Below are 27783 nucleotides of genomic sequence, written 5' to 3'. Positions count from 1 at the left end.
TTAAAACAATAATAGAAGATTGTTATCCGTGGATATAGGCCTAACCAGAGTCAACTTCAAGTCAGAGTTGTGCCATACTTCAGCCAACACGAAATTGTTAAATTTTCTCCGATTTTTCTCCCCAATAATTGTTGTTTAATAATTTGTTTCTCTTCTTTTTCAGTCTAAAAGGCCTTTTTTTCAGTCAAAGGTCATCTTTTTCTGTCGCGGTTATACATACGGGATGAATGTGTTAAGTAACACCTTAAGAGTTGTTGTGGGCGGGCTTTTAGACTTCACCCAATGAACATCTTTCTTTGGTTTAAATAGCCACGTCAATCATTTTCTCTCCAGTAAGCCTTTCCTTCAATCGCCATATTGGGCACTGAAAGGCTTGTCTGTTATTTCCCTCTCCCCTCTTACTACGACACGAAATTGACAGGAGTGGCTCTTGCAACTGCACTTTGTTTTGATGATCCGTGGAGATTACTTCTTCTGGCGTTTCCACATTGGCCGTTATTACTAGCGATTTGGGTTTTTGCATGGCATGCATGCGTTTTGGATGATCACTTATTTTACGTCTGTTTTGGAACGTGACCCAGGAGGACTTGCGTGGGGCTGAGGTTAAATAATCGGTATTGTCTATTTTTCTGAAGAAGGAAAAATGTCCAATGTTCGCCTTTCAAATGGGAGTCCAACTTTGGGACGGATGGATGCTAGGTTATCGGATAACCCGAAATCTACAGCCTGCAGAAGCCTTTTCGGTCAGGTGGATCACGAAGAGTTAAAGAAGGATTTAAAGGGACGTTTGCAAGAGATGGAAGAGGCGGCTTCGGCGAGATGGAATTTCGATTTTTCAAGTCACAAACCGCTCCCGAACGGGAGATACAGTTGGATGACAGTGGATGACAGTCCGATTTTTTACAGATCAGCGAGTGACGTTACGGACAGTTGCCCCTCAGGGAATACAAATGTGGATTTGAATGGGAATCATAACTGTGTGGTAGTGGCACCCTGCAAGCATTCTGAGGAGAAGGATGACAGGTCTGAAAATCAAATGGATTTAAGAGACCAATGCAATGGGCAGAGGAAAAGGCCAGCATGCCACGGTAAGGACATTTCAGTTAGAGATCGCCAACTTTTTTTTTTTTAGCAAATGTCATTTAATTGAGAGCGAATACATGCAAAATGAGGCTGAGTTCTGATATTGTGCTACGTTTGAGACTATCGGAACTGATTCTGTCTACAAGCGTGGTAGCATGTTTACATTGTAGCTGTATATTGTAGAGCGTGGACGTCTGTTACTTTTGCCTGTCGTAGCCTAAATGTCTTTTTAGACATTTGTTCGGCGAATCAGCTAATGTATATAGTTGGGTCTATTACCTATGTTTCTGACAGAGTTTCTCTTTGTTTGTTAGATTCAACGTCTCAGAATAAAAAACCACACACCAGTCTGGATGACGTTTCTCGTTGTTCAGGTCTGACACAAGCTGTAGAACACACACCCAGGAAGCCCAATCCCCGGACCCAAACGTGAACATGAAGGTAAGCGATTTAATATGTAATATCATATAACAGGAAAACCTTCTCACGCACAAATTGACGGTGATGTGGTGTAATATTCTGAAATCAGGTTATTGCCATATATCGCGTTAACCGACTGTTAAAGTAGGTCGTTCTCGGGTGTTTATTGAACAGCAGACGTGAATGTAGGCTAGTGTGCCGTTTAATCATCTAGCAGATTATTAAACCGTAACTGCAATTAGGCTACTGTTGTGTACCTAAACGTAAATGCTAGTAGCCTACGAGTTATATGGGGGTAGATTAGATTTGCAACTGCTCTTCTAAATCGCACCAGAAGTCTTCGTAGAATTATCTGACCGAATAGACCACTGCGACGTAGGCTACTATGTCCAAAGAAAGCGTAAACGCTGTTGTCAGGACTTGCTTCAAAGTAGGCTATGGCAGCGATTATTTAAACTGTTTACTACGTTGTGTAGAAAGGGTTAACCTTAAATGAAATTCACACGCGCGAGAACTTCTACTACAACCACCTTACGCAGGCAAGCTTAAATTTCCAGCCAAATGAAAACATGCGTCGAGAGAACAACAGTCAAGTAACACGTCAGCAAATGCACCCTCAATAAGGGTCCAGTTTCCTGCTCTATTTTACGACGCTCTGCTCTGGAACTCCCGAGATATACCGCATTCAGAAGCATAGTGCATACGCGATGTTTTGTTTCTATGAAATGAAAGCGTTGACCGAAGAAAGTGAAACAAGTCAGAAAAAGACTAAAAGGAGATATTCATCTGTTCCCCAAGTTCACTGTGCATTGTTCAAAGAGAAATGTCACCACCTTTAATGAAAACAGCTGTGTTGCATTCCAAAAAGTCTTGTGTCTTGCTATTTCTCTCACCTCTTTTTAAATGAACATCACACACTTGCCCTAATTACTTCATTTTAATCTCCCAAACAGAGCTGAAGACCCCCCCCTCCCAGTCACGAAAACCTCAGTGCTTGGCTAATCAAAGAGGATCTGCAAGAAAGACAGAGAAAGATGGAAGGAAGGAGGAAAGGCAAAACATATCAACTCTCCTAAGGAAGGGGACACTTCAAGCACTGACACAAACACTAAGTTCTGGCACTCAAAAAGTAACTGCCTCCATAGCAGTCAATGTAGCAGTGTGCAATTAGGTTTCATTTCCTTTGTTGCTCATTCTCTTACTACCTGTGTATATATTTCCTTTTCATATGTAGCACATAATGCGTATTATGATGAAAAAGAATCCTTTATGGAAAAGGTGTGAATTTGATTTGACTTGAATTGCAGTGTAGTTTTTCCTAAGTGTTTCCAAAATGCTGTTTTGTTTTATTTTTTATTTTATTTTTTATTTGAAAGGCAGTGTCCCACATCATACTTTTTTTGATGGCCATAAAGTAACCACATTCCTATTATTTGTATTATTTATTTAAATATAAATTCTCAGAAAAGCAATATAATTTGCGCATTTTTGCATCTCTTAAAATTGTTCAGGTAAAAAGCATGGTACATTTGTGGCCTTCAAAACAGAGGCAGGTTGACCCTGCACACAATGGCGGCCCTGTGTCGTACAATTTATTGAGGTGAACTTAACAGTAACGAGGCCTTAGATGTTTAAACACTGTCATGACTTCAGCATGGTTAAACCTACTTTCTCTCAAACATTTAGATTCATCAGTCAGCTCTTGAAAAACAATGGTTGTTCAAATAGGGATTCCTGTCTAAGGGTCAAGGTAAAAATCCATAGTCTTAACAGTATTAATTAGTCACAGGTTTGGGCACCGGTTTAGTCCGTTTATTTCTTTACATGTTTTTGGTGGTTTTGTGCCCTGTTAACAGCATGAACAGCAAATAGTTATTTTCACTACTTCCACCATGCTGTAGGTTCTACATGTACTGCATTGAAAATGGGCTCCTTTCAGAAGCAATCAATTGAACTGTGTGCAACTGCAGTGTTTCATAAAATGGAATTTATTTTCTGCAAGTTAACTGTATTTATCAAAAGTATGTTCATCTTATATTAAAACACTGCCTGTGTATTTTGTGTAAACATTGAAGTGTACCTGTGTACATAACTTTGTAAAAACACTGAGAAATTAAACTAACTTATTTATGTCAAGCTTTTATCTAGAAAAAAAAAATGGGTTTTGATCATGGTTATCCAAAGTGGCATTGAGTCATTATTTTTTTGTAAATGCTTATTTTTGGTAGTGTTTTGTAAACAATTGCATACGGTTGCAAACTGAGCCTGACAAAATATTTGATATGTGCATTTTGTAATGTGTGGTATTAAAATATGCTGCAATCAATTAAAACAGAGTTAAATTATGAAACATTGTCATGGTCATATATGCATGCATGGTAGGTCACACCATTCACAAATAGCTTGGAAAAACCTCTGACTCGTTTGAGACAAGTCAACTTGCTTCTAGGCCTATATTTAATTTTGAGTATAGCCTACCCGTTTTATGCTGTCGACTGCAAAACAACTAGATGGCTGCCTGATAAAGATATTTGGAATACGGTTAGTTGTATCTGAAAGTAGCCTAACGTTTCGCACGAAAGACCCATAGGAAAGACCGCGCATTGATGAAACATTAAGTCGCATGAAAACAGACGCATTGAGTGACGTTGAGACTGTCCAATCATATCCTCATGAGTGAGAACAAACTACTTCTGGCAACCAATGGTATAATCTGACGGGAGATTTGAAATCAGACAGCTAGATGTCGCAAAGCAGTATTCTGCCCTTTTACAGCATTTTTTTTTGTATTTTTGTCGTTGAGAACGAATAAAAGTGAAACCCTTGGCATTGCCAATTTTCCGCAAGATATGATCCCTAACAAAACCGAAGTCTAAGCCAGTTGTTCGTCTTTGAGGCTACTTTGTTGGGATGTACTTTATAAACTACAGAGTAAAATCGTTTTTCTATCGTGTTCTTTGGGAAAAGGTAGGTTACCCTTCATGCGAAGAGCGAAGCGAAGACATTCGGTGAGTAAACGGCCACCAAAGTGTCCATAACTTTTATCTGTGACGCGCATGTTATGTTAGGCTAGGCTACACCTAAACTGATGTTGTAAATGTGGAGAGAAGTGCTTTGAACATTATGAAGCAACAAGAGAAGGCGGTCACAAGAATAATGAGCCAACTATCAGAGCAGTATGCATACTCTATAATAACCAATATGAAGTAGGCTACTCTTTTCTACTTGACATGAAATCCTCAGTTTGTGATGTCAACCTGTATTTCACAGGAAAGTGTGTGTGTGTCTGTGTGTGAGAGAGAGACACACACACACGACAAGCGGTCTCTTTCTAGAATAAGTATTAACCAAAGCTAACTTAGTCATGATTGTCTTCTTATGGTCACTAAATATATTGTATTTGTTCAGAGTGTTTCCAGCAAATTAAAATGAGTGGATGTGGAATGTGCCAGGTGTGCCAAGTTTTGGCAAGGACCTAAAATGTACTAGGCTACATCCTCCTGGTCTGGTATTTCCCTTGATTTCCTGTTTGTGTTATTTTGGTTTATTTAACAGTATATGTTATTTTAAAATTATTGTATTATTTGAGCAGCACAACGATTGTTGATCTCAGAGATCTCAGAAAAAAAAAATATTGTAATAACATATATTCCCCGTTTTATTTTTTATTTTTTGTAAAGAAATGTTATAATACATAATATATAACACTGGAGGCCCTATTTCAGTTTTATCTATTTTTACTCATTTTACAAAGGGTCTGAAAGGGGCACTGAGTGATTTTTATGATAGGTTAAAATAAAGCATAACACATAGCGACGAGCATAATCTTTAATGTACAATGTATAAAGTGTAAAAGGTGACTTCACCATCTGGGTTGCATGTCACACCCAGGGTTTAAAAAAACTCTGGGACTCAGGGTGGAAGCATATGTCTTGTTTTTATTTTCAAATATATTGCATTATTCTCTTCAAATTCTCTAAAAGTGTCAATAATAACCAGCTACATAGGCTGATATCATAACACTTTGTAATTAGGCTTCCATGCTGCAAAGTAGGTCAAAATCAGGTTCTTATCATTTCCATCTATGTTTGGAGAATGCACATCAGACAGTACCAGATGGCACAGCTAATGCAAATGGGGGGATATTTGAGTTAGGACATTTGTTTGTTGGCTCAGTTTTAAAACACAGATAGGCTGGCTCTGTTCAACTGCCCCTCCACCAGTTTCACATTTGTACAGGCCGTGCACATTTTATTCTTATTTTAATATCAATCTGGCCTTGTTTATTATGTTAATTTCGTGTCAGGAAAATATGTTTGTCTTCATGTTGCAATGAATCTATTAGATGATCATGACTGTGTTGTCATAATAGCTCTGATTGAGAATAATAGAGTGGTATAATCTGATTATCTTTATTATCACATTTTAATGTGATGAGATCATATGAGTTAACAACCTGTCATAAAGGGTTAATGATCCAGCAATGAGTCATTTTTAGTAATTAATGGGCCCTATGTTGACGCATTTTTAGTAATTAATGGACCCTATGTTGACGCATTTTGTCTCCACAGCTATAGACCAATTTTCCGCTTGCTGACTGATTTTAATCTGAGTGAAATGTGAAATAGTAAGGGACACTTACTTTGACAAATATACCTTACTTAATGAAATAGTGTCTCTTTCTAATCATTTTGAGCGCTTATTTTATATAGCGTAATATAGCGCACATTGTGCCTCGCTCCCAAGCCCCCACACACCTCTCCAAATGAAAAAGACAAAGCGAAAAGGGCAACAGGAAGACACCTGCAGCATGTCTTTGAGACGTCTTTGAGGGCTGTTGGGGCGCAGGTGTGTGACCTCAGAGCGCTCTCTCCCCCTGGCTGCTCCTCGTTGCCGTGCTTTCTCAGCGCTGAGCACATTGTTCCTGTGTGTGTGGCTTTGTGGCGCGCACCATTGTGTGGCTCTGCAGCGGCGCACTGTTGTGTCTGGGCCTCCGCCACAGACAAAGGCCCGCGTCTACGAGTCTCCACCCAGCAGAAAACAGAGAAGAGGCCAAAGAGTGAGAAGTCCGTTCAAAAAGAGGAAACCCCAGAAACCAATGGCCCCTAATGGACAGACCCTCATAAAGCAGCCCCAGAAGTCACCACTCCAGGGGCTAAGCAGAAGTCACCACTCCAGGGGCTAAGCATACTGGCTGTGTACACACAGGTCATGGGGGAGGTGGCCAGGCCCGTGTTCCTTAATAGTGTGATCTAGGATTGACCTTGGACTATCAATCTTCCTAAATTACCTACATAACTTTGACTATATATATATATATATATATATATATATATGTGTGTGTGTGTGTGTGTGTGTGTAAGGGATAATGCCCGACGAGGTGTCCATTATCAGAAATAAATGGACAACGCGGAGGCGTGCTTCCACGAAGTCCATTTATTTCTGATAATGAACGCATCGAAGGGCATTATCCCGTTTATACCATGGTCACTTACGAAATAAATAAATATGAAATCAATTATTAATACTAAATGAGTTTTAGAGCTAAAATCGTTAGTTTTTTCAGCTGTACAGTTGATTCCATTGTTGCGAAGCCTGCCTCCAGGCTCAACCGTCATCCTACTATCATTGTTATAGTTACCATTTATAAGCATTGATATGGAACGGCGATTAAACTTTTTTTTACAAGATCTACTTCATAGGTGTAGTATATCACTTTTTAAACGACACCCCTTTCAACCTAGACCATGGTATAAATATATTTATATGACTTTAAAGGATTTTTACATTATTATATGTTTCATGTGATGCAAGTATAATAAAGTGTAACTGTGTTTGGTACCAGACATTACAAATGGAGCTATATTTGAACAGAATTGAATGTGTTGTGGCACATGTCTTGAAAGGCTTGCATGTGATATTGAACAACAAAGGATATGTTGCAGAATTAGTACAGGCTTGCATACAGTATATCTCTCACACACAAGACGTAACAAGAATGACTTTTTAGGAAATGGTCTTCCAAGTATGGGTTTGGCTTTTGTCTTCCAAGAATGGGGTTGGCTTGGCTTGAGTGTTGTCAGCTTGGTGAGGTCTCCAGTGTTAATTGTCATGTCAATATTACAATTCTGTGAAAAACATGCAGGTAGTCAGATATGAATGATTAATTGTGTATAGTTTTGGGTTTCAAACAATTGCAATAACCAATTTAGAAGACGGTGGTATGTTGATTGATTCTTTTTGTTTATATTGTGATTATTTATTTAATGTGTATGTGTGGTGAACACAGGAGTAATAAAACACTTTTTCTCCCTAACTATCTTGTCCCAAATTGACAATTTACTGTGAAGTCAACCACAGCAGGTTACGCTTTTTCCTGTAAAGGGCAATCTGTGCAGTTAATAGAAACTGGCAGTTCCTCCACATATATCCTCCACTAACCACAACGTACGTCATGAGTAATCCTCTTGGCACGGCATACTTTTCTTCTGAAATCAGTAAATATCAAAAGCTAACACCTACCAACAAACGTGTTACAGTATATGCTAATGTGTGGCTGTAATCCACAGAGTAGAGTTACTGTGAAGAGCAGAGAGCCTGTTGCTTGTGGTGTTGCAAGTGGAGTGCAGTGTGAGGAGGCCTTGAGACATCTCTTTTCTGCCTGCACCACAAGCAGGGTTTTTTTTTGGGGGGGGGGAGGGTAGAGATGGTTGACGCTCATTAGATGAGCGCACCTGCAGCCCTGTCAAAGGCCCTCTATCTGTTATCGCCTGCAAATCTGCCCAAGCATGCAGATACACGTGCAGGAAAACAAGCCCCTCTTGCGGCACAGGCGCAGCCCAAGTGCCCTGGCTCCTCTTGAGCCCTACTGTACCTGCTGCGGTCTTGGCAAGCGCCGCGTGAGGATGCGGCAGGGGCGGGGCAGAGGCAGGGCAGGGCTGGGGCAGGGGCAGGGCTCGGCCGAAGGCTGATCCTGTGCTGCTCCTCGGTGACGCCGTCGTGCGGAGCCGCCCCGTCATCTTGAGTGAAGAGACGTGACTGGAGTGATGACTTCCAGATGGGCCAGAGAAAGTCTCTGAATGCATTAAGAGTGAAAGACGTTTCAGGATCTTGCTTTGGATTTCTGCCCCCCCCCCCCCTTCTCCTGTCCTCTGCTTAGCTAAATCCACAATATCTATGTTGGAAAATATTATCGGCCCACATTTAGCAGAGAAGTGGAAGGAAGGCAAATAGAGATGAGGGTTTTTGTTCTGTTCTGTTACTGTTCAGTCTATCTAGGGTGTGTGAGACTTTTTTCCACACATTTTGAGCTATCACTTTGAAAATATGTGGGGATTAAACTGTTTGTATTGATGAGTATAAACAGGACAGAGGACAATACAAACCAAAGGATACAGTGATGTGATTTGAGCTATAATATAAATTCACATAATATTAGATTTCCGCTTTTGTCCTTTCTCAACTGTTTTGACCAAGGGTTGCATATACATTACTGTTATATTGTGTCAGTTATGTGTGGTGACCCCACATTTATTTTGTGTGAGACTGTGTGTGTGTATTTGGATAAATAAGTTATTCTTATATTTATATCCTCCTGGGAACCAAGAAAAAAAGTGTCCAATTTCTTTTTTTTGTGATTTCCTTTTTATTTAGGATTAAAAAAAACATCTTACAATTTTTTTTTTTTTACATTTATTTTTATTTTACATTTTATAGCATGTCCCCTGTGGTGGAAAAAAGGACCGTTTTACTATGAAAAGGTAGCCATGAAAATAGACAAAAATGGACAAATTATGCTTTTAGTGGTATTAAATTAAGGGTAAACTTAACCAAATATAATGGAAAATGTTATTTATCCTTCTAGACTTCCCAGCAACCCAGCCAATCACATGATATATCATTAGAAAGCCCAGGATGTCCTCTTTAAAAGACCACAGGAATTGATAGAATAGCTCAAAGGGGTAAAGGGGTATGCTTCTAGAACTTATGTCCACTACAGAGGACATAGGTCTATGGATTGGTTCTCAGGAGGATATAATATATAAATACTATATTTATAAATTTGCTTAGATTTATGATTGCTCAGTTTTATCATGATCATGTATACACTATGTAAATAAATAGATGCATAAATCATTTTATCAATAAATGTTAGCTTTCTTTATATGTGGTGTGGTACTATTATTCTTCTCTGGTAGTAAAAATGATGTCTCTTATTGATAGCATGTTACCATGTCATTAAATACCAGCCACTTCAGCAACGCTATTTTTAATCTGGTACATGAAGATTCCATTCGCACGCAAGCATCAAGTTTTTACATTTTCCAAAGCTGGTAGGGTTTTGCAATTTTCTTTCGGGCAAATGCATTTCTCCATTTCCCAAATGCAAGCTGCTGACACAGGACATGGCGTGTCATGACTTGTCACTTGAAAGTGATTCAGGTTGTAGCAAAGATCTGGTGACACACACACATGTTGTGACAGTAAGAGTCTCGCAGCTTGTAAGAGCATCAATCACATCCTGATGACACATTCAATTATGAAAGAGGCTGATTTCATGGAATTTCCACATTTACACTTCATTTCCTTGTTCCTTGTGTCCATTAAGAAATGGCTTGTGTCCATCCATATTTATATGTATATACCATAGACAAGAATTATGTATCAGAATTTGGTCACACTTTGCTTGCCTAGTCCCCTTTAGACTACAGATGCTAAGATTATCAATGAAACATCTGTTGTTAAACTGTTAACTGAAATGTATGGTTAAAGTTAGGGGTTGGTTAAGGTGATGTTCAGTAAGTGTGTAACAACAATTTTATACACTGAACTTGAATCTCAGATTATCTTTAAAGTCTCTGCAGACTATTCATGTAAAGTGTTGGCCAGAATTATCACAAACGTAAAATGGCCTTTAGTAGCAATATTAAAGATTTCTATTTTAGGTTGCTTATATTTTTTTTCTTTCTTACATATCACCACTAGTTTTCTCTGTGTCACTCTAAAATAAAATGTCCAGTCATCCTGTACTGAAGGTTCACTTTGTGTGTGTGAGAGTTCAGATCCTGACTTGTTCTGATCACGACAACACAGCTAAATCCTTGTGCACTCGGACAAAAACCTGAAGAGGAAAACACTGCATGCCCAGAGCTTACTGTTCTAACTCTGGCTACAAGTCTGAGAAGTTGGACAGTGGTGCATGGGTCAGGGATGGAACCGGTCCAGCGGCCAGGAGGGGATTTTTCATCTGTGACCCACAGACACTTGAGCCCGGCTGTGCTGACAACATTCCCTTTGTAGTATAGCCTATGTTGCACTTTGTAGTATAGCCTACAGTATGTTGCGCTTTGTAGTATAGCCTACAGTATGTTGCACTTTGTAGTATAGCCTATGTTGCACTTTGTAGTATAGCCTACAGTATGTTGCACTTTGTAGTATAGCCTACAGTATGTTGCACTTTGTAGTATAGCCTACAGTATGTTGCACTTTGTAGTATAGCCTATGTTACGCTTTGTAGTATAGCCTATGTTGCCTATGTTGCACTTTGTAGTATAGCCTATGTTGCACTTTGTAGTATAGCCTATGTTGCCTATGTTGCGCTTTGTAGTATAGCCTATGTTGCGCTTTGTAGTATAGCCTATGTTGCACTTTGTAGTATAGCCTACAGTATGTTGCACTTTGTAGTATAGCCTACAGTATGTTACGCTTTGTAGTATAGCCTACAGTATGTTGCACTTTGTAGTATAGCCTATGTTGCCTATGTTGCACTTTGTAGTATAGCCTACAGTATGTTGCACTTTGTAGTATAGCCTACAGTATGTTGCACTTTGTAGTATAGCCTATGTTGCGCTTTGTAGTATAGCCTACAGTATGTTGCACTTTGTAGTATAGCCTACAGTATGTTGTACTTTGTAGTATAGCCTACAGTATGTTACGCTTTGTAGTATAGCCTACAGTATGTTGCACTTTGTAGTATAGCCTATGTTGCCTATGTTGCACTTTGTAGTATAGCCTACAGTATGTTGCACTTTGTAGTATAGCCTACAGTATGTTGCGCTTTGTAGTATAGCCTACAGTATGTTGCACTTTGTAGTATAGCCTACAGTATGTTGCACTTTGTAGTATAGCCTACAGTATGTTGCACTTTGTAGTATAGCCTACAGTATGTTGCACTTTGTAGTATAGCCTATGTTGCACTTTGTAGTATAGCCTATGTTGCACTTTGTAGTATAGCCTACAGTATGTTGCGCTTTGTAGTATAGCCTACAGTATGTTGCACTTTGTAGTATAGCCTACAGTATGTTGCGCTTTGTAGTATAGCCTACAGTATGTTGCGCTTTGTAGTATAGCCTATGTTGCACTTTGTAGTATAGCCTATGTTGCACTTTGTAGTATAGCCTATGTTGCACTTTGTAGTATAGCCTACAGTATGTTGCGCTTTGTAGTATAGCCTATGTTGCACTTTGTAGTATAGCCTACAGTATGTTGCGCTTTGTAGTATAGCCTACAGTATGTTGCGCTTTGTAGTATAGCCTACAGTATGTTGCACTTTGTAGTATAGCCTACAGCAGGGATTCCCAAACTGTGGTACGCTACCCCCGGTGGTACGCGAGCTGCCACTAGGGGGTACGCGAGATGAAAAGGGCAATGGTGGAAAGGAGTTAAAAATGATTCATTAATTAATACTCTAATTATAATACATAATTTCGAATCAGGTTATAATGATATGGAAACGTGAAATTAAAGGAAATCATTTGTAAACTTACAAAATAAGCTACACACAATAGGCTACACGTGATTTCCTGCGGGCAGCCAGAATATCTGGCGCGTTAGTTTCGTTGAAGTATAGGCTTGGTAAAAGGCTGTGTAAACATGGAAAACTGGCTAAAAACAGGGACACTGTCCAAAAGGCCTAATTAAAGCGATCGAAGAGGAGAAGCGAGAGAAACAGAGCAGGACACAGGTAAGGATGGAATGGGATGGGGGCAGACTAATGAAGGTGGAGATGGAGCGCAGGGGGGTAAAAGAAAGAACGAGACAGAAAAGACTGCGAAGAAAACGAAAGTATGATGAGGCATATAGCCCTCGGCTTCATGTGGATTGGGAGACAGACTGCCCAAAGCCACAGTGCGTGGTCTGCAGTGAGATGCTACCTAACCATTCTAATGTGGTTCTCCACACTCTTTTTTTTTTTAGCGTGAGAGCTCATAGACCAGTTGCACATTTTGATTATGTTATCATGTAGGGCGGCTAATTAAACAACGATGCCTGGAATGCGTCAATAGAATGAGTTACTTTTTTATGTGTTGGATGGTGGGGGTACGCGAGCCGAGTCAAGATGTAGAAGGTGGTCCGCGGGGAAAAAAGTTTGGGAACCGCTGGCCTACAGTATGTTGCACTTTGTAGTATAGCCTACAGTATGTTGCACTTTGTAGTATAGCCTACAGTATGTTGCACTTTGTAGTATAGCCTATGTTGCACTTTGTAGTATAGCCTACAGTATGTTGCACTTTGTAGTATAGCCTACAGTATGTTGCGCTTTGTAGTATAGCCTACAGTATGTTGCACTTTGTAGTATAGCCTACAGTATGTTGCGCTTTGTAGTATAGCCTACAGTATGTTGCACTTTGTAGTATATAGACTATGTTGCACTTTGTAGTATAGCCTATGTTGCACTTTGAAGATTGATGAAACAAATCTCTTGCGAGACAGTTAAAACTGATTGCAGTTCCCTGTTTGTTAGTGATCTCTATGCCTGATGGAATTCACATAATTCCATTCAATAACTACAAATATGAAAATGACTTGCTCACAAAGATCCAACATGTTCACATGGATAAAGGGACTGTGCACAGGGTCAGATGTTCTGAGTCATGGCCCACACATTGACATGTGAAACATTTGAGAGCAAAGGCTAGCAACATTTTATGAAAATATGTGCAAGTTACACTTCCTGCTTTCGCAAAATGAATTCCAATGTGCCTGATGACAAACAGCCAACATTTCAGATTTCCTGAATTTATTTCCTGTTAAGTCAACTGACGTCACTTAATATATTCTTATGTCTGTGTGACATCTTTACAGGTTTTTGCATGCATGGTCAGGACAATCTTTTGTGTTGTCTCATTTTCACAACACACCAGGTTGTTCTAAGCTTCTACAAGTTCCCATTCACATTTAATGCTTGACCTCAAATGCTATTCAGAGGTCATGTTCTCTAGTGTCCTCAGATGTGGGTGTTAATGCATATAGGCATCAGTGTGTAGTTCAGAGGTCATGTTCTCTAGTGTCCTCAGATGTGGGTGTTAATGCATATAGGCATCAGTGTGTAGTCCGGCGGATGGCCGGTGAGAGAGCCCACCCGGTGGCTGGCGTGGTCGTCCACTGCTTCACAGTAGCCGGGCTGCAGCTGTGCCCCATGCCGCACATGCCTGCTCCAACTGGCCAAACCAAACGCCCCCACTGAAGTCCCTCCTGTTCCAGCCCGGAATTCTCAGACTGTCTGGGAGTAAAGGCCCCGGCAGAGTGACCTAGTTCAGCACACTGCCCCCCCCCCACCCCCCACCACTGCCTCTCTCTTTTTATATAACATATGGACCCCAAACCTCTTTCTCTTCTACAGCTGTCCAGAGGCCAAGTCAATCCTGGCCAAGGGCTCCACCCGCAGACACTTAGACTTGGAGGTGTAACTGAAGATTGAATGGCCCCTGCGCTGTGAGCTCTCGCTAGCAAGTTTTTATTGTTGTGGTGCTGGACTTGTGAGCTTGTGGCCTCACTTGGAGACGAGAGGGCATATGGCCGAAGGAAGTCAACAGGGTTGGGGAGGGGAGAGGTCAAGCTAACCCTCTAACCTCATGGCTGTTTGTCTCCCTTGGGTGACACAGCGCTACAGCCAACTGACCACAGTCCAGGGCAGAGGTCAGGCACTGTATCTCCTTTTTGTTGAATGGATCCAAAAAAAGGATTAAGCTGACAGACATCGTGCTCTAGGGAGAACCATTGTATTGTGCCTGCAAGTCTCCCTTCCCCACCCAAAAATACACCGCGCTATTCTGCTCCACGTGGAAAACCCCGTATAAGGGTAAACAATTTCAGACGTACGGAGGGACCGGAGCGGTGGCAAACAACAGCCGCTTTGCTCCAACTGTCACAAGCCCTCCGCTATTTAGGGACCTCAGAACGAGCGCTGTGTGTCAGCTGCTGGCCACAACACTGTTTGTGTCCACTCCCCCTCCCCACACCTGTTCACACACATATCTGCTTTCATAGGAGCCCAGTGGCCCACTACGGGAGCCCTGTGGCACAGGTGGCCCCATGGAGAGCCCAGAGTGGGCTAAACGGGGCCCTCGTAATGGGCCCCGGCTGGCGGGGCTTGTCATCAGGTCAGAGCTTTAACCTTAAGGCATCGGATGGTAGTCGGTGGAGCTGTGAATAGAATGGCCTCCGCTTCTAATGGCGCACTCTGCCAAAGCCAAAGTTCTTGGACTCAAAGGAGGCATGGTCAGAGTCTGCATCACACAGTACCTATTGAGAGCTCTCCAGCAGTTGTAAGGGAACCAGTCCTCCACATGAATCCCATGGACGCAACTTCTCACTGACCTCCACCGACGTCTCATTTAATGATTATTTATTTGCATTTATTTCAATCTGGCACTTTATTCAAGAGGTTTTTTTTTCTTCTTCTCTTCCCCTGGCTAGGTTGTGATCCAGTGTTTCCAACATCAAAAACCCCCTTTGAAGTCGGGAGGCTCTCTCAAGTCTCCACATGAAAGCGGCAGTGTCTCGGTCGCATAGAGCGGCCTCTGTAAACAGCGGGCCACGGTTCTGTCTCAAGGTCTCCCGTTAGTGACATAAAACAGAGGAGAGACAAAAGCAGAATAACATCATGTGTGTGTGAGTGTGTATGTGTGTGTGGAGCCTGGCCCTCTGTAATTGAACATGGCTCCTCAGCAGTGGCCTCGTGTCTTGCCCTCTCTCTCCCCTGGGATCTCACTCCTGCTCAGACCTTGTTGTTCTTGGGACATCCAGCAGAGTTTTTGGCCTTTGAAGGCCGATATAATTGAGTGGTAATTTGAGATGGATTCTCTCTCTCTCTCTACTTCTTCCATTCTTTGTTCGTCACTTTATGGAATATTAAAATCTAGAAGTAAGCAGACTGATATATTATATATTTATGTTTTTAACAAAACTTTGGCCGGATGGAAAGAAATCTAAAGACACATAAACCGTGTGGGCTCTGTGTGTTGTGTTTACCTTAAGATTTGATAGGCTGAATTTCCCTCTCAAGAATACTTAGAAAAAGTGACTCACAATGAATGAAGAAACATTCAGATAAAGACAGCTAAAGAGTTAGTGTAGGGAAAATGAACAACGGGCTTAAATGTAGATTTTATTTACAACCTTTGAGAGTGTAATAAATATATTTTTTAAATATTTCTAGACAACCCAATAGACCAGTACATGTTGAACACATGGTAATAATGAATATAAGGCCATTCTATTTACATTTCTTACAAAACTGTACAAATATACGGTCAGAGGAGTGAGCCCCGTCTCAAACAATAACCAGGTTCCTTCCAACTGCCTTTCGGTACATTTACGACTAACCTTGGGATTAACCACAGCAAAAAGAAAAAGCAGGAAAATGGTAAGTTGAAATCCTCTCTCCTCTTCCTCAATCATTCCCTTTCTGTGGCTCGTCAGCCTTCCAGATTGTACAGTCCATAATTATGGCAAGACTTAAATACACATTGCAAAAAAAAAAAAAAAAAGTGGGGCTTTGTGATTGTTGGTGCTTTTTTGTCGCTGGCAGTACACCAACAGAAGATAAACACATTAACTGAAGCTGTGGACCACAACCTCACGCACAGAGACTTGTTCTTTTTGGCAAATTGATATTTTTTTACCTCATGATGAGGCCGGGCTCCTGCTGCCTACTGTTTAAATTGTACACATTTTTCCAACTTTTCTTTTCATTAGGCCTACTCGGTTACTCACTCGCGCAGTAATCTAGCCTTGCCAGGAATTCAGCACTTTAATTACCATGAGTGAGAAAAATAATCATGGATTTAATGGGGCAAATTTATTTCAAATTGCACACTGCTAGTGTGGACCTAGGAAGGAAAATAAGAGTGTTTTAGCTTTGGGGAACGTTAAATGAATATCCTAGTGAAAATCTTGGCACTCAGCTCTGGACAAACTGCACAACACACCATAAGTCTCAGTCTTCCTCACTTGTATTCCTGTAATACTCCATTAAACCCTGTCACGGCTTTTTTCCTATTTTTATTAGCTTAACCGTAGCCATAAATTAGGGGAAGATTACTTGCTGGAGCCCATTTTCACCCCTGCAGTCGGGGCTGAGGCTCAGGACATTCTTTACTGTTCTGTCTCTATGTCACCTGAGCTGTAGCAACAAACTCACGGCGGACATCCACAATAATGGCCTATGTGGATGTGGGGAGACTATCCAGTGCTATGCTGTTTACATCTGCTCGAGTGGTGCCAAAACCATCAGTAGAACACACAGACTTGAGTTTATAATCACTATGGCTGTTTCAATCCCTTCAGAAATCCCCATTGAAAGACAATAGAAGGATTGAGATGATGAAGATGTTGTTTGCCTGGCTATTTGTTGTGTTAAAACTCTAACTGAGCTGTGTAACAGAGAACATAAGGAGGTGTGAGAGGAAACCACATCCTGCCATTCGACCTCTTGTAACCTCTTTCTGTTCTGAACACGAACAGCTCTGCTCTTTTGACCTGCCCTCTGAAAAGGTGTTGGAGGTGAACCCTTCACCTGAGCTCCTCTGCTAATCTCAAAGGTGTTGGAGGTGAACTCTTCACCTGAGCTCCTCTGCTAATCTCAAAGGTGTTGGAGGTGAACAATTCACCTGAGCTCCTCTGCTAATCTCAAAGAGAATGATTAGAGTCCAGTTGGTGGCTTTCTCTTTCCAGGTCAAGGGTCATTGGGGGGGGTGGTGGTGAAGATTCAAGGTTTTGGAGGTGGGCTCCCTCCTCCAGCTACTCCGCCCACAATCTGCTGTTGGCGTCACATTCATCTCCGGTGCGGGTGATGGTGTTTTGTCGTGGGTGGGGTGGTTATCTCCGGTGCGGGTGATGGTGTTTTGTCGTGGGTGGGGTGGTCATCTCCGGTGCGGGTGATGGTGTTTTGTCGTGGGTGGGGTGGTCATCTCCTGTGCGGGTGATGGTGTTTTGTTGTGGGTGGGGTGGTCATCTCCGGTGCGGGTGATGGTGTTTTGTCGTGGGTGGGGTGGTCATCTCCTGTGCGGGTGATGGTGTTTTGTTGTGGGTGGGGTGGTCATCTCCGGTGCGGGTGATGGTGTTTTGTCGTGGGTGGGGTGGTCAGTGGCCCTCGTCCATGCTGACGCCCATGTGCTTCATGACGGTGACGCGGGAGCTGTGGTGTGCCGGCTTCTGCAGGAGTTCAGGCTTGGGCTTGAAGTGCTCCACCAGGATCTTCAGGATGTCCTCCATCTTCTGGTTCATGTCCAGCACCTGTACACAAGGGAGGAAATGAAACTGGCTTCCTTTGGCCTGTGAGACAAACCAAACCCCAGTGGATCAGAGGCACTTTTGGTATCTCCACATCTAAAAAACGTGAGAAGTGATTTACATAGCTCAGTAAATATGTCATCATGTTTGACAGATTGACCCTGGATAATGATATGTTTCTGCGCTACACAGAGCTTTCATTACAGGACAATAACACAGAGAGCCTGTGGTGGCTATAAAACGGCAAAAACTCTGAGAGCAGCTCGCTAACACACGCACACATATATACTGTAGACACAAACACACCCAAAACAGTGTTTATAGATATCCCAATGATCAGTATGTCTGTGATAAAAATACACACAGTTTGAAAATAAACACTCAAAGCTTCAACTAAATGCCTCATGAACTATTCCAAAATTAATTGCATTCATTTCTCCTCTAAAGTTGGAGAGTTTTCAAGCAAATGTAATAAAAATGTCCTGATTCGATGCCAAGGTCGCACTCAAGTAAAAATGAAAAATCGACTAAACAAACACACAGATATATGGAAATAAATTCAATAAATATATCACCAGCAGGGTCAAAGGGTCTTGGTTCGAGTTGCCATTCGAACAACACTGGGGTCACCATAGAGGTCTCTTGGGTAATGGTGGGTAAAAAGAGCCAGATGCTTGCCAGAGAGAGGCATTGCACTCAAGCGGTGAAAAAGTCCCTCTCGATTCTCAGCCTTCCCATCTCAACCCACAGCTGAGACGGATCTCTAAAAGGCAGGACACCACGAAACGCCATGTGCGCTGCACCGCTTTGTTTAAATGGGACTGATTTGTGGCATGTATATTATCATTTACTTATATTACTGTTTGCACGGGATATTTATTGGAGAGGATATACGAGACTCCGAAGAGCCTTCTTATAACACTGCAAGCCCTCTTAGAACACGAGTGAACTCCCTTTGCCATCAGTCAAAGAATTGGCACACAGGCGATATAAACAAAAGAAATGAGTACCAAGTAAAACTAACCAAGACCCAGAGACAGAGAGTTCACCAAGCACTGCATTTGACCCCGTGGCTTACCAGAGAGCCGACAGAAATATATTTGCACAAAAACGGGAGAACGTTCACTACCCAGTCTGGGGGAAATATAAATCTGTATCATAAACATGTCTGTAGTAATCTCAAGTGTTATCAACACTCCAGCAGCATGGGTCTTTGCACGGCTCCCAAATTCCTGCGTGTGCTCGCGCCGAACAGCCTGACCCTCGGAGACCTCTGGAACACAAAACATCGGCCAGTGCGAGCCCCTGCCTCCGACTTTTACCACTGAGCGTCAGGCTCCGAAAATATACCCAACTATTTGTTTTTTAGCTGTTTTTAGCCATCTCTGTCTCCCCATCACCAGTGTGGTCAGTGGGCCGTTGAGAGTGAGCGCCCTGGAGGCAGGGGGTCTGCGGGGGACGAGGCTGTGCGGCTCCTCGTCTTCAGCTCGGGGGCATGTGATACAGGGACAGGTGACTCCTCAGCTGTCTGGGACACATGGCACAAAGGGCAGACCAAAGGCCCTGCCCCCAGCCCCACCCACACCCATGTGGCACCCAGCCCCACCCACGCCTCTTACCCATGTGGCCCCCAGCCCCACCCACACCCATTTGGCCCCCAGCCCCACCCATGCCCATGTGGCCCCCAGCCCCACCCACGCCTCTTGCCCACGTGGCCCCCAGCCCCACCCACACCCATTTGGTCCCCAGCCCCACCCACGCCCATTTGCCCCCCAGCCCCACCCACACCCATTTGGCCCCCAGCCCCACACCCATGTGGCCCCCAGCCCCACGCCCCTTACCCATTTGGCTACGCCACAGGCGCTATCTAGCCCCACTGAAAAGCCAACAAGAACCACACACACCAACCTCTGTCAGCAAATACATGGAAAAAAAATATTCTAAGGGGCAGACATATTCCTCTGTCAACGTGGAGTTCATTCTACGACGGACCCCTAGAGGACATGCAGTCTACGCAGGCGTGATCGGGGGCTGGTGAGAGAGGTAGTGGTGACCAAGTCTCCTTTACCATCATCTTGTCCTTGCCTGCCTGCTGGCTCTCCTGGGGACAAAGCAGGTCAGGTGATGCTAATGGGGACGACAACCAGGAGGACAACAACTGGCCAGACAATGGTGGCGTTCTCAGGACAACACCCTTCCTGTCCTCCTCCACCCTCCTGAGTCTCCCAACAAAACAAGTCCCCTGCCTGCAGAATGTGCCGATCCCTCCCACCACTTGTTTGTGAGTCTGTTGACAATGTTGAGCAGGTCAACATGTCCCCGGCAGCTGATGTTTTGCCTAGGACACACCTACGACTCCCCACACTGTGGCTGATAAACAAATAAGGAGGTGAAAAAGGACTGGTTGAAAATGGAAATGCCTAATTTCTTTTATGCATGCGTGAAGACCGATGCTTTGCATTATTCTGAATAGGTGGACCCGTGGTGTCAGATGTTACTGAGTCATGGTTAAACATAGTCTCTCTCTCACTATGTGTATGTGCACTTGTGTGTATGAAAGAGAGAGGGAGAGAGAGAGAAGAGAGAGAAAGAGAAACTGCACCTTGCCTGCTGTGTAACACTACAGTTCTGCTCATGTTTGCCAAACAATGAGGAAGAGAATGTATTAGAACTATGACTGGCTACCTTGACATTGACATCATGCCAGCCCATTCTTCCTCAGTCTGATAAGGTGTTGCCATTTCCCATCACATTGTATCATCACACACATCATGGCTGCAGTAGCACACTGAAATTCCAAACCTTATCATTACTGCAGCACCAGTATGTGTCATTAGGTCAAAGGGAGGCTGACCAGGCCCTCACATACTAAACTGCGCTTCATGATATCATCAATGAGGAAGTCTCCCCTGATCTCCTGCAGTGATTATGACTGTGAAAAATAGCTGATTGTAAAAACTCAGGCAGTCTTGTGTTTCACACTGCCATCTGTTGGAAGACAGAGAAGAGAGAGATGAGCAGGATGTGAACTGGTAACTTGTGTGTGTGTAAGAGAGAGAGAGAGAGAGAGAGGGAAAGCATGAGAGAGTGGGAGTGTATCTGTAAGATAGAGAGACAGAGAAAGAGAGAAAGTCTCTACAGACCATGTGTACGTGTAGTGTGGGACATATCTAATGTGTGTACGTGTAGTGTGGGACATATCTAATGTATGTACGTGTAGTGTGGGACATATCTAATGTATGCTGAAGGTGTTAATGTGCAGTGAGGAGATAAAAACGAAAAACACAAGTGAGCACGAGTGAAAGCTCTATCTGTGGCCAAGCACACATCCTACTCTTCCAACAGGACTCAGGTGACTTTAGGACATTCACAGAGCAGGCATGTGCAGTGCATTTGTGCGTGGCTTGTCAAGCAAGAGAAGCAACAAGCAAATTTGTCTGCAAGTGCGTTGAGTAAATTTGTCTTGATAAGACTCCTTAAAATAAGTCAAGGTCTTCTTAAATTAAGTCAAAATGATCTTACGGGAGAGCACTAGGTAAGTCTTTTCATACTAAAAACAATACCAAATAGATTCTTTGATCTTAATAGAAGATTATTAACACTTGGTTAGATTTCATTTTTTGCAGTGCAGCTGGCCATCAGACAGCTACACTAGAGTTGGAAGGCACGCCAGGGCAGCGTGGCACTGAGCTCGCCATCACAAGGAGGGCACGCCAGGGCAGCGTGGCACTGAGCTCGCCATCACAAGGAGGGCACGCCAGGGCAGCGTGGCACTGAGCTCGCCATCACACGGAAGGCACGCCAGGGCAGCGTGGGACTGAGCCCGCGCTCAACAGCAATGTGATCTGTGACACAGCGTCTTGCCCTGACCTCCCCAAGCACACTCATACTGTCAGCATACACATGCATGTACACACAATTACACACACACACACACACAAAATTACACACACACACACACACACACATGTGCTGCATACGTACATGAACACACTGAACAAAGTACACTATGTAAATACACACACATTCCAATTGCACACACTCCCAAACTCAGTGAGGTGGTGAGCGCTGAGCAAGTGTGTGAGGCTTCCTGTCTCTGTGAAGAACAACACACTCAGGGTCAGGTGAGGTGAGCGCTGGGGTCAGGTGAGGTGAGCGCTGGGGTCCTGGGTCTGCTGTGGCCCTCACTGACTCTGCGTTATTGTGTGCCATTTCCCTCTCTCCCTCTCCCTCTCTCTCTCTCTTTCCCTGCCTCCCTCCCCCTCTCTCTCTCTGTTCCTCTCTCGGACAAAACAGGAGAGGGAGAGAGAGGGAGGGGCTAAAGACAAAAAAAAATGGTGAGAGAGGGAACAACAAAAGAGGTGGAAAAAAAGACAGAAAAACTGAGTGTGTGGAGGGAGAGAGATTACAACTTCTCCCTGATCTCCCTGACCAAACAATACAATATGGAAGGCTTGGCTTTAGAACAAAATAAAAAATGACAGAGGGAGGGAGAAAGCATGAGGGAGGGAGAGAGAGAGAGAGAGAGAGGGTGGGGGAAGTAAAGGAATAGGAAAGGAAGTTCTGTTCCATGTTTCTTTCAGCACAGTGGATAACATAAAGTTCACACCAAGTGGCCCCTGCACAAAAAAACAGAATGATTTTAGGCAGATTTTATTGTTCTCTGTCTGTTTTTCTCATCTCTCCCACACACACAGACACACACACACACACACAGACAAACACACACACACACAGACACATAGGTGATTGGAAGTTGTAAGTCACAACAATCTCTCTGGACAAACAGCTGGAGAAGAGAGACAGGGAGCGAGACAGAGAGAACGAGAGACAGAGAGAGGGAGAGACAGAGAGAGGGAGAGAGGGAGAGACAGAGAGAGGGAGAGAGAGAGAGACAGAGTGTGTGTCTGAGTGGAGATGAACAGGCAGGAACAGCCTCGTGGCCTCTCTTCAACTGGAACACGGGACCAGCATCAGAGAAGCGCAGGCAAGGCAAGGCAAGGCAAGGCAAGGCAAGGCCAGGCAAGGCAGTCGGCCGGACAGCCGGCACATACTTCAAAGGCCAATTTCACTTCAACAGCTCTCTCGCTATTATTCTTGGAACAGAGTGGCTGTCTCCTCTTCCCCTCTCTCCAAATGAGTCCCGCCTGTGGGCTGTCTGGGGCGGGATGCTGGGAGAGATGAGCAAGAGGAACACACTGGGCACACAAGCCCGCTCTGAGCCCTACTGACGCTGTGTTGATCACCAGCGAGGAGGCGCGGAGAGAGGAGAGCCCCAGTCAGAGTGGGATGCGCTGCGCTGCACGACACGGGCTCCTCAGGGTTATCTGAGGTAACGTTAGCGTGGAGTCGGCTGGGAGCTGCTGGGAACCTCTGGGGCAGGCCCAGATTTGAGCTCATGTCTGTTGTTGATGTGAGCCCAAGCTGGAGGCCTGTGTGTGTGTGTGTGTGTGTGTGTGTGTGTCAGACGGAGTTTAATGAGGCGGAAGCCAAGCCAGAGGCTGGGGTTGGGAGGCAAGTTGTTTTGAAAGATGCAGGTCCGTGTGTGTTCAGTGTGTTTGTGTGAGCGGCTACAGCGTGTGTTCAAGGCCGGTGTGTGTGTTACCATGTGATAGCAATGTCAGAGGAGAGAGCAAAGGAGGTGGAGAGACCAAGAGAAAAACAAAATGAAAAAAAAACAATATAGGATCCTGAATCAATTTGCCTGGGCAGCTTGAGTTGTGTCTGGCCTCAGCCAATTGGAAGAGGAGCAGAGCGAGTGTGTGTGTGTGTGTGTGTGTGTGTGTGTGTGGAGCAGGGCTCAGGTTCGCCCAGTTGCCCTTTTGCCAAGATGAATGGATTCAGTTTAACATTGGCAGATACAATATGTTCTTTGTATTTGAAAACCCCCCCCCCCCCCCCCAAAAAAAAAAATACGAGAAGAGAAAGGAGGGTGGAGGAGAGAAGGGTGGGGTTGAGGGGTCTGGCTAGGGGAGGAGGAGGAGGAGAGAAGGGTGGGGTTGAGGGGTCTGGCTAGGGGAGGAGGAGGAGGAGAGAAGGGTGGGGTTGAGGGGTCTGGCTAGGGGAGGAGGAGGAGGTGACTGGCAGTAGTGGTGCTGGTGTGGGGGAAGAACAGGAAACCAAGCGAGAGCACCTGATGTGTATGATAAGTATCGAGGCCTGTGCCACGTGCCATCAAACTGTAGCCAAAGCCTTTCCGGGGAGGGCCCGCGCGCGCGTGTGCGTGTGTGTGCGTGTGCGTGTGCGTGTGCGTGTGCGTGTGCGTGTGCGTGTGCGTGTGCGTGCGTGCGTGCGTGCGTGCGTGCGTGCGTGCGTGTGTGTGCGCGTGTGTGCGCGCGTGTGTGTGTGTGTGTGTGCAGGGGTAGTGAGAGTGGTGGGCTGGGTGGAAGTGGGCTAATCTCTTTCTGAGGGGGTGGTGGTGGTGGGGACACACGCGCTCAAAGCAGCTTTTGTTTCAGAGCAGCTCCTGAGAGAAGGAACAATCTCCCGGTGCTACAACCTTCCCTCCCTTTCTCCATCTGTCTCTCTCTCTCTCTCTCTCGATCTCTTTCTCTTTCTCTGGATCTCCCCATTGCTATTGCTATTGTGCTCTTGGGGGCCTTAGCTTCAGGTCCCCAGGAACTAGTTCATGAGATTTCAGGCACCGGGCGAGCGAGCTGACAAGCCGGCCTGTGTGCTCTCCGCCGAGGGGACAACATGCGTGAGCGTGGTGTGTGGCCGTACGTGGGAAACACTGATGCTTTTCACATTGGGAGGCAGGCCCCATAAATTTTCAAATAGGAGAACCGTCCCAGACGGGCTTTGATGTCGAGGCGAGGCATACTCCCATATTTCATGCCAGCCAATAAAAAAAAGCAAATCATGAAAAATGACACCGCTAAAAGCAGGTCTTTGACAAGACGGACAGTCTTCAGCCCAGGATAAATCTTGAGATAAATAAGGCATGCGAAAGACGCCTGTAATGTGGTCTGCTGGGAGCTTGCACAGTCTCCTTTAGTCTGCCGAAGAGTAACAGCATTAGCAGCATGTGGTCAATCATCTCTTGTGTGGGGACAAGGGTCCCCCGTCAAAGCGTAAAACAGAATCCTCAAAAGGAACTGACATCATATAGAGCAGTGTCCTTTGTTGGTATTAATGCGACCATAACAATGTATGTATGTATGTCTGGGGTGAGAGGGACTCAGTAGCACGTCACGTCTGGTTGCGGCTCTTGGTGTTTGGTGGTACAGGCTGCATCAGTTTCATCAACACTGCGTCTTTTTTTATTTTTTTTATTATTTAGCTAGGGCTCCATAAACATTCGGCCAGTTGCCATTGTGGACATTTGTGCAGGGTGACAGCTGGGAGGCTGGCTCTCTTTACTAGTCCCCAGTGGGGGCCAAGTGAACAGGGGTGGCAACAAGCCCTCTTTCACTCACACAGACACTCCCTCACACACAACCACTAACACGCCCCCCCCCCCCCCCCCCCCCCACACACACACACACACAGACTTACTCACACTGAGACATGTCTTAATCTACAGACTTTTTCAGGTATACCCATTTTATTTATTTATATATCTATTTTTGTGTATGTGTCAAATTTCTCCAAACAAACTCTTGTAAATCCCTGACATTAATTGTTGATGAGTGAAATGGAATAGGCATGCAGTTCAGCCTTACGCAGCCACTTTCTAGCATCCAGGGCAGGGAGGAGTGTGTGTGTGTTTACACTGCATGGCATGACTTCAGCTGTCATGACATCATGATAACAGGAGTAAAGGCTGGGCAGGGCAGCCGTGGCCCACTGGTTAGCACTCTGGACTTGTAACCGGAGGGTTGCCGGTTCCAGCCCCGACCAGTAGGCACAGCTGAAGTGCCTTTAAACAAGGCACCTAACCCCTCACTGCTCCCCGAGCACCGCCGTTGAAGCAGGCAGCTCACTGCGCCGAGATTAGTGTGTGCTTCACCTCACTGTGTGTTCACTGTGTGCTGTTTGTGTTTCACTAATTCACCGATTGGGTTAAATGCAGAGACCAAATTTCCCTCACGGGATCAAAAAAGTATATATACTTATACTAGGAGTGTGCGTGCAGGTTACGAGAGGTGTGTGTGTGTGCTCTTCAAGAGAGTCTGGCTTGGGCACTTTGCATCATAAGGCAAAGGTGTGAAAAACACTGCCTTTAGCTGCTGTTGCGCTTTGTCCAAAGTTATGAGTCACCTTTGAGTCAGCGCTGAATCAGACAACCGCTCTAAAAAAAAAGCACATAGCAGACAGTATTCACACTCACACACACACACACACACACAAATGCACACACATTGAAAAAATTATCTCGCGCAACTGCCCATACACAGGAGTGACCAGACCAGTACACGGCTGCCCAGACAGACACACCCAAACGCCAAACCCTAAACCCACACACGTCGTGCCCACAGGTGTCATATAAGCATGACAGGAGGGGAACAAATGCTTCTCCTCTGTGAGCCGAGAAGCCGCACTGAGTGGCCCAGGGAGTGGACGGACCAGTCAGCCCAAAGAGAGCTTTGGCCAGCAGCTGCTCCCACTTATAAACACCCGCCGCCACACAAGGCCACGGGGCCGGTCTGACCAGGAGCACTGAGGCATCCAGGGTATGGATGACCAGGACCTTAACCTAGTGAACTTGATTGAATCACAAAAATGAGGAACAAACAAGGAAGGTTAAGCCATCACCACAGTCCTTCCACACTACTACTGCTACTGCTATGATTCATTTGTTTATTCGCTTAGAACAACCCAAAGGGTTTTTGAGATGCTCAACCCAGGCCCCATTATCTGCTGCTTAGCGATTGCTGATAACCTCCCCTCTTGCCCTGAGGCCCCAGACCTAAATGTGTGTGTGTGTGTGTAAGTGTGTGTGTGTTGAGTGTGTGTGTGTCCGAGAGTGGCGAAGGGTAACGAGTGCCCGTGCTCCACCCTCACCTCACCACCTCCTCCTCCACCACCTCCTCCTCCTCCACCTCCTCCTACGATCATTATTCCGCTCATCTCCACCCTCACCTCACCACCTCCTCCTCCACCACCTCCTCCTCCTCCACCTCCTCCTACAATCATTATCCCGCTCATCTCCACCCTCACCTCACCACCTCCTCCTCCACCACTTCCTCCTACGATCATCATCCCGCTCATCTCCACCCTCACCTCACCACCTCCTCCTCCACCACCTCCTCCTCTGCCACCTCCTCCTACGATCATTATCCCGCTCATCTCCACCTTCACCTCACCACCTCCTCCTCTGCCACCTCCTCCTCCTCCTCCGCCACCTCCTCCTACGATAATTATCCCGCTCATCTCCACCCTCACCTCACCACCTCCTCCTCCACCACCTCCTCCTCCGATCATCATCCCGCTCATCCCCACCCTCACCTCCCACGTCCAAGTCACAGCAGATGGCGGCGCGGTATGAAGCGTTAACTCCGGTAGCCCTGCCGCTCCGTGCTCTGTGGCGCTCAGCTGTCGGGGAGGAAGGGAGAAGTGAGACACGCTCAGGGCCCCTGAACGCCTCCTTTCCAAATATAGGAACTCCACATGCTGACGCCGCAACATTTTTGTTTATTGTTGTCGAAAGCGCCTCTTGGAAACTGCGAGGGGAATGTCTCTGCTGCTCTACAGATGTGGGGCCAGCGGTGCAAAGTGGTTTTTTTTTTCTGTGGGGTTTTAGACACAGTGGGCCAGATGTACTAACGCTTTTGCGCCCACTTCAGGCGTATTTGTTTCGCAATGTGCGTGTAAAATCATTGC

The 27783-nt window shown here is 44.8% G+C and overlaps 2 protein-coding genes across 2 annotated transcripts in view; one reads left to right on the top strand and one right to left on the bottom strand.

Moving 5' to 3' along the window:
- Nucleotides 1–179: 179 nt before the first annotated feature.
- On the top strand, nucleotides 180–3853 carry cdkn1bb (cyclin dependent kinase inhibitor 1Bb). Its single transcript, XM_076271529.1, has 3 exons — nucleotides 180–1088; nucleotides 1398–1524; nucleotides 2457–3853. Exons 1-2 carry the CDS (start codon nucleotides 644–646, stop codon nucleotides 1514–1516), a joined length of 564 nt encoding a protein of 187 aa, XP_076127644.1. The 5' UTR covers nucleotides 180–643; the 3' UTR covers nucleotides 1517–1524; nucleotides 2457–3853.
- Nucleotides 3854–17833: 13980 nt separating this feature from the next.
- Nucleotides 17834–27783, bottom strand: part of kcnq1.2 (potassium voltage-gated channel, KQT-like subfamily, member 1.2) — a 132912-nt gene continuing 122962 nt past the window's right edge. Inside the window, exon 20 of the mRNA XM_076299295.1 lies at nucleotides 17834–18021. Coding sequence (XP_076155410.1) covers nucleotides 17869–18021 — 153 coding nt within the window. The 3' untranslated portion in view covers nucleotides 17834–17868. The remainder of the gene's footprint in view (nucleotides 18022–27783) is intronic.

This window comes from Alosa pseudoharengus, unplaced genomic scaffold, assembly GCF_046254945.1.
Source record: "Alosa pseudoharengus isolate Yale_2024_CS ecotype anadromous, Long Island Sound unplaced genomic scaffold, YU_APseudo_1.1 YU_APseudo_1.1_scf_10, whole genome shotgun sequence".
NCBI classification, from domain to species: domain Eukaryota; kingdom Metazoa; phylum Chordata; class Actinopteri; order Clupeiformes; family Clupeidae; genus Alosa; species Alosa pseudoharengus.
Note: the sequence above shows the minus strand (reverse complement) of the source record. Positions and strands in the feature narration are given on the sequence as shown.

Coding starts and splice junctions, on each gene's coding strand:
- cdkn1bb (XM_076271529.1), top strand. CDS start 644: ATGTCCAATGTTCGCCTTTCAAATGGGAGTCCAACTTTGGGACGGATG. Junction 1,089..1,397: donor GAAAAGGCCAGCATGCCACG/GTAAGGACATTT, acceptor TTTGTTTGTTAG/ATTCAACGTCTCAGAATAAA.